The sequence below is a fragment of the Limulus polyphemus genome, unplaced genomic scaffold (assembly GCF_000517525.1).
Source record: "Limulus polyphemus unplaced genomic scaffold, Limulus_polyphemus-2.1.2 Scaffold142, whole genome shotgun sequence".
Lineage (NCBI taxonomy): Eukaryota > Metazoa > Arthropoda > Merostomata > Xiphosura > Limulidae > Limulus > Limulus polyphemus.
Window position 1 is genome coordinate 81,112 of NW_013665752.1, and position 7,949 is coordinate 89,060.

Sequence of the window (7,949 nt, forward strand, 5' to 3'; positions counted from 1 at the left end):
GAAGAAAGTGATTCAAAGCACGTTGTACTGCCAGAAGCTTCAGGATGTTGATATGGTAAGACCTCTTGGCCGTAGACTGTTGTCCGCAAGCCTCCTGCTGATCGACTCATTCTCCCAACTGTGGAGGGAAGCATCTATGAAGAGATGCAAATCCATCATTCTTTAATAACTAGCCAAGTAGTTGTATTATTTAACTAATTCTAATCAGCATAGGAGAAATGGCTGAAGGTTTATATAAACATAGAAAGTCGAATATTTTTGTATATATTTTTGCACTTCAATTGAAATATAGTACATTTTTATTTATTTAAACACATAATCAGACTTTCAGTTTCTTATTGTTTACCAATGCATTTTAACTTAAGAGATCTATATTACACTGTAATACAAACTAACACAAGTAAGATATGGCAGGCTAAGATAATGATACAGCACAGCTCTGTTATATCATACGAACTGCAACACTTATGCATGTTTTCCATCCTCAGAGTTTTAATTTCAGTCTTCAAATTAACAGGTCCTCACATTTAAGTCATTCATTAACATAAATTGTAACATTGCATGCTTCATTTTGTTTATACTTTTTTTCTATTCAGTTACAATTTTTGCTTCTACCAGTTTTAGATGTAAATTTTAAAAAGTGGAATTCATAAGCCTTAAGCATGTTAAATATATATTTTTATCAAGTGAAAGTAACAATGCAGTTGCTAAGTACATAAAATGCCTTGTTTCAATCTTTTTTTATTAATAGGTTTAAGTACAAAGAAAGAGTACAAAGTAAAATTTATGTTTAACAGACTTGGAAGATGTCCTTCTAAAAGTCTTGTTACAGATAAATAGACATACAGATAAAATGGATTTTGGAAAATTACTGAAGCATAAGATTTAAAGTCTCACATTTATTAAAAAGGTTTTAACTTATACTAAAATCTGCAAAAGAAATAAAAAAGGCCTTTTCATAAAAAAAATCACTTATTATTTCTGAAACATTAAATCATAACCCATTATAAATTTTAAATAAAACAAACTATGTAATTAATCATTCAAGTCTTAATATATTGTATTTGATATTTCTCAACATTTTAATAATCAGTTTTGTAAAAAATTACAAAGTAGATAAACTTGCCAGTTGTTAAAAACAGTTTGTGACAAAAATAATTTCTTTGCTACTGTGTATAGATGATTAAATATATTTTTCTTTATAAAAGCTATTTTATAGCTCTTAAAAACATTTGTAAGATTTGCAAACTAAAAGATATAAAATCAAACTCAAAAATTGTTTACCACAATGAATAGTGACAAAAACACAGGAAACCAATAATATGGAATGCACAAAGTAAAAACAATAAGATGTAAAATTTGAATCTTGATAAAAATTAAAATTTTTGGCACTTAACATATTGACAGTAATGTAGTTTCATAATCTGTAACTATAGTCAGACAAATATTGAGGAACTGAAATGTTTAGAAATTGAGGTTATTTTGCTTGTCTGTTTTTACATCATCATGGATGTGTCTCAAAACAAGAACTATGTTGTAACACAAATGTCAATCAAGTATAGGGTAGAGCAGGAAGAACTGGGACATCTGCCCTAATTCTCAGGTTTATTAACCAATTAAAAAAAAAGATAATATGATTGTGCAGGCTTCTAGGTCATCCATTTTACAAGAAGAAATGTGGTAATCACATGCTTAAAATAAGTTTTGCAATCAAAACATTATTATTCACCTGTTAAAAGTCAATTTTATGGATGTATACTATGTCTTCTTGTGACTAAGATAACAGAGTGACTACTGGTATCTATTAGCAAAGCTAGGTACATATCAAACATTGGTAAAACACCTGCATCTTTAATGAATTACTTGCAAGTTAAAAATACTGCTAAACATTTTGTGGCAGATTATAGTTGGGGGTGTCCCAGTTCTCCCTAGTACCATTTATTCATTGTTTCAGAAAAGCTTGAAAATGCCAAGATATCATAAAAGAAAAACTGGCAAGGGACTTGTGCCACATACCATGCTAGAATCATTGAGAGCTGTTCAAAAAGGCAAATGAATACAACAAGTAGCAAAAGATAAAGGAGTATCAAAAAGTGTACTTGTAAGATATGTCAAAAAATACAATAGTAATCCAAATATCATACTGGCACCTAATTACACTCAGTCAAGTGTTCAATGAAAATGAAGAAAAAAACATTGCAGAATACCTAACAACTGCATCAAAGATGTTTCATGGTCTTTCTCCTATCCAAGGGAGACAACTAGCTGTGAAGAACAAATTTAGAATCCCAAAAAACTAGAATGAGACAAAGATGGCCGGAAAGGATTCGTTTACTAGCTTTAAGTACAAACATTTAACTATCTCAATCCATTCTCTTGATGCAACATCATTGATGTGTGCATCTGCTTTCAGTAGACATACAGTGAATGAATTCTTCAATCTTTTGGAAATGATTATAAATGACAAGAACATTGTTGGAAGAAGAATATATAATCTGGATGAATCTAGAATTACTACAGTGCAGAAGGTTCCAAAGGTTGTAAGCAGTAAAGGCCAGAAACAAGTGGGCCAAGTGACATCGCATGAACGAGGTGAACTTGTGACAGTTTGTGCCATCATTTCTGCAACTGGAATAGCACTGCCCCCAGCTCTGATATTCCCTAGGAAAAATTACAAAGACATTTTCCTCACTGGAGCTTCTGAAGATTCCTTAGTATTGGTGTCTGAGTCTGGTTGGATGAACAGTGACCTATTCATGAAAGTCATGGAACATTTTGTTAAACACAGTCATTCTTCCAAGGAAAATCCTGACATTCTAGTCAATGATAACTATGAAAGCCACCTGTCTGTTGGTGCTCTGGAGTATGCAAAGGACCATGGAGTACATGTTATCACACTGCCTCCACACACACAAGTCATAGAACCCAGCCACTAGATCAGTCTGTTTTGGGCCCAATGAAGACCTACTTTAATGCTGAGGCAAACAGCTAGATGACAAGAAACCCTGGCAAATGCATTACAGTATGTCAAATGGCACAGCTGATTGTTGTTGCATGGATAAAAGCTGCTATTCCAGCCAACATTACTGCTGGCTTCAAAGCTTCTGGGATTTGGCCATATTATAGACATGTCTTTTCTGATGTCGATTTTTTTAATCACCTATCACTCATCAATGTTCCAGTAACAATATTAAAGATGTGGCAGAACCAGGTCTACCTGTGACAGCAAATGTTACATCATTACCAGTGAATGTGATGAGTGATCAATCATCACCAGGTCCTAGTCAAGCAGATCCACACAATGATGAAGTTCATCCACAAACCTTCTCATCTGCTCAGTCAGACCCAGATCCCAGTTGTGCAGATCTTCATAATGATGAAGTCCATGCACAAATGTCTTTATCTGTATAGTCAGACTCCACTTTAGGTTCTGCTGCCTTCATTACACCTGAACAAGTATGGGAATTGCTAAAGGTAACGTGTTGCTATTTATTTAACAGTTTGAATCTGATTTCACAAAAGAAAATCCAAAATTGTTTCAGTAGTATTTCATGTATTGGTAAATTTTGCAGGTTGTTCAGAGAACTTCTTTATCCAATTTTGATCAAGAAAGAGGAATGACAATGATAGCTACATTAATACCAGAAATGAAACGCACAAAGGATGAAGCCCAATCTAGAGCAGCAAAAAAAGGCAAGACATTGCTTGACTAAGAACCCTAGGAGTCAGTTGGCAATAGAGCCAAGGAAAGCCAGTTTATCTTCTGATGATGATTATGACAGTATCTCTTTTATGGATAGTGATGTTATGCCAGATAACAGTGACAGGGAGACAGAACAAACAGCAAGCTTACAGTTAGGAAATGTTGATTACAACAACATTAAGATCCACAATTATGTGTTGGTTGAAATGGAAACACAGAAAAAGGGTAAAACCAGCTTATTACACGAGTGAAGTGCTTTCTGAATTTAATGAAGATGGTGCCTGTCAGGCAGAATTCTTAAGAAAACATCAAAAGGTAGCAAATACGTTTTAAAACCTAGAGCTCAAGATAAGCTAACAGTCAGGAAAGACCAGATCAAACTAGTCATGCCAAAACCAGTGGCCAAAGGTACAACTGCCTGTACACAAAATGAACTGAACTTTCAAGTCAGTTTTGGAAACATTGATGTTTGTTGAAAGTAAGAAAAGTTGTTGCAGTTGACAAACATCCTGACAAAGTTATTTTTATTGAAATGGTTAATGATAGCAAAATATAATATTAAGATTTTATTGCAGCTACATGTTTTTTTAACAGACAATGTTAAGTTAGATATGGCTAAGCTAAGGAGACTGTTGGTCATTTTGTGTAACAGACATTGCCTTGGACTATTTACTCAGACTTCTGTTTAATAATTTTCCCTGTATGTTCTATCATGCTACCATATTACTGAAAAGCATTATTTAATATGTTAAGTCAAGTGTAACAAAATGCCAAATGTGCTTATCCATTTGTTTTATATTCAGTTGTTCCCTAAATTTTAATTTAGCTAATGTTGCTCAATAAACTTCTTTATTGTGATATGTCTCATGCCAAACCTGTTTACATTTGCCTAATGGCATAATTACATGAGAAATACTTGTTCCTTTCAAAAAATATGCCTTTAGAAATAAACAGCCAATTCTGAAATAATTACATGTACCTGGATATAGAGTAATTATATTTCATGAAATATTTTTTGTTAATGTTCCATTTCTCCCAAAGCAATGTCCCAGTTCACCCCAAAACTAAGCACCTTGCAAACTATGTAATAATTCCAAAAAGAAATATAATATAATAGTAATGACCATTTGCCTAATTTTAGGATTGCCTAAACTATTCAATTCAAGTTAAAACCATTGGTCACCTTTGACAATTGTATCATGACAAAGCCAAAGGTAGCAGATGATATATCGTGTCCCAGTTCTCCCCTACTGTTTATTCTAAAAACTTATTCATACACTATACTTCTGTTAGGAGATAACATGTAATGCTATTCTATTGTGTAAGTAAATGCTAGAAGTATATTTAATAAATAGGAAACAGGGTCACTTATTTCTATGAAAGCCAAATACAAGTTGGGGATACTAGTTCATTGTCGAAACACACTGTGGTACAGTCTATAAACCAGTCCATTTCTTAATGACATATATTTCATACGTCAGTGATGAATGATATAATTTAGTAGGAGAGAAATAACAATGGACAGTTCATTGTAAGATACGAGAAAGATGGAAATACAGATATGTATTTACTTAAGATACAATATTTTTCCAAATCTTTGGTATTTTAGTGACTTGTAAATATAATGTGTGTGTGCAAACTTTTTAAATTATTAGAGATGCAAAACTTTCACCGTATCATTTTCAGTCTTTTCAGGAATTTTGTATAAGGACGTTATCAACCTTTGAGTTATTTTTTCTTTGCAAACTAACCTCAGATAGATAAAGCACTTCAGGAGTTGATTAAAAAACAAAAACAAGAAACACTAAAAAAGCACATATTAGCATTAACAAGTTTATGATTAACAATTCAGATAAAAGACCCTAGCACCAGAAGAAGGAAAACTTTGATGTTGGCACATATATGTTTGTTAAAAATGCAATTACTAAAATAGAACAATCACTGATATAACAATTACTTTGTTTACCTTTGAAGTTTAAGTCCATGGCTTTAAATTACAACTTGGAACTTTTGATTTTATGCTATATTTTTAATGCAATAGCTTTCTAAAAATTCCAAGTGTATGTGAAGTCAATTCTAATGACTAGCCAATGGGAAAACATACAAAGTTTGAATGACACAACTAAAGTTTCCAGGTGTGTCTCATCATCAGGTCAAAATAGGCATCTGTGTCAATAGATGCACTCACTCCAGAATAGTAGTTCACGAACTCTTCAAAAGTAACCTAGAAAGAGAGATATTTTATGCTTAAATAATCAGTAATAACAGAAAACCTGAATAAATTCCAGAATTACTTCCAATAAGAGATCAACAGTACTAAAACAATTCTTTACACATATAGTGAACTTTTTCTTCATTAAAGTGGTTAACTATATAAAAATGGCACACTGTTCTATATATATATAAAAAACTGGAATATCAAACTTTTTTCACTTTTTTCATTGATTTCTTCTACCTGTTTTGTGACTTCAAAGGTCACTCTTCAGGAAATAGATTTAGTGAAAATAAATAAAAAAACATACAAATACCACTTTTCAACTACACATAAATAATCTAAATTAAATATATAATACAGTTCTTGTATAAATTAAGTACATTACAAAAATAAATAAATTTAGTCAATATACTTTTCTTTTAAAATTAAAAGCTTATTCTAATTATATTTTTTTCTTATTATTATAATAGAAATGTAACTGATTTATCCTATAATTTCATACTTTTTCTTTTCTGTAAGTCTTAGTAACTGTTTTCATGGTTTCCCAATTCTTACTGCCTTTACACAACCAATTACTTCTGCCCTCTTACTACTACCTATTTAAAGTGGTGCTAAAAAAATTTATAAAATATTTTTTAAAAATAATCTTTTATGTTTTACATTACATTTCTAAAAAGGGGAAGTATGAAAATATGGTTCTTTTAGAATTTTCTCTAGATACATTTATTAAAAGGTTTACTGGCATATAGTGGGTTTTTTTTGGAACATCCACCATGGAATTTATGTATTTTTATCCTTAATCTTAAATTATCTGTTTTACCAATATCTAATTCACCACAGTTTACACATTTTAAAAGGTATATGTTTTTAAAATTGCAATTAAATGAGTTATTATAAAAAAACAAGATTTCTTTATTGTTTTCGTTGTTTTTATTCAACCTAAATTACATAAAGCACAGTTCTTTCTGTTACAAAAGAAACCTTTAGAAAAATCTTTTTTTTTAGGTTTATTCAATAATCTATACAGATTTTTAGGTTGTCTTCTTAATAAAATAATTTTATTATTTTTGAATACATCTTTCAATGTTTTATCTACTATTTGTTTTAATTGTGTATTAACAAATGAAATATCAATATGTATATTTGGACAATAAGTCACAACAAAAGGTATACCATTCTCTTTAGGTTCATTAATGTCTCTATTTAAATGTTTTCTATCAAAAAAGTTATTCTTAGCAATTCCAAAACCTCTTGATATAATTCCCTGGATAGTGATACTGAACTAAAAATTTGTTTAGTTCTAGTAATCTATTACCACTCGTTTCTTCATTGGAAACTAAATGATAAAATCTACTTGCAAGATTTGCAGGAATATTTAATTTTATATTTGGGATGATTCCTAAAAAAAACTACATATAGATGTAAGTTTGTGGGTTTATAAAGAATATCAGTTACAATTTCCTTTTGTGGTGAAAACACCAAAACATCTAAAAATGACAAGCTTTTATTATTTCTTTTGAAGGTAAACTTAATTTTCTTGTTTATTTAACCTAAAATTCCAACATATTTATTAATATCTTGAGTATCTTTCCATATGACAGAACAAATGTCTAAAAATCTTTTCCAAAAAGTTTTTATGTGAGCTACAAAATTATCTTCAAAATAATTAGGTAGTATATTAAATAATTGTAATTTGAAAAATCCCATAGTGATGTTAGCATAAGTTGCAGCGATGTTTGCCAATTGCTGTACCAGATATTTAGGCCCCACTTAAAATAGATAGTAGTAAGAAGGCAGAAGTAATTGGTTGTGTAAAGTCAGTAAGAATTGGGAAACTTTAAAAACAGTTACTAAGACTTATAGAAAAGAAAAAGTAAGTAAAAGTATGAAATTATAGGATAAATCAATTGCATTTCTATTATAATAATAAGAAAAATCATAATTAGAATAAGCTTTTAATTTTATAAGAAAGTATATTGACTAATTTTATTTAGTTTTGAACATTTGTAATAGTACTTTATTTATACATGA

At 30.5% G+C, this 7,949-nt stretch overlaps 1 protein-coding gene across 1 annotated transcript in view; it reads right to left on the reverse strand.

The window, feature by feature from the left end:
* Positions 1 to 721: 721 nt before the first annotated feature.
* LOC106474760 (calcyphosin-like protein) overlaps positions 722 to 7,949 on the reverse strand; it is a 20,728-nt gene continuing 13,500 nt past the window's right edge. Inside the window, exon 4 of the mRNA XM_013935453.2 lies at positions 722 to 5,927. Within this exon, the coding sequence (XP_013790907.1) occupies positions 5,826 to 5,927 (102 nt within the window). The 3' untranslated portion in view covers positions 722 to 5,825. The remainder of the gene's footprint in view (positions 5,928 to 7,949) is intronic.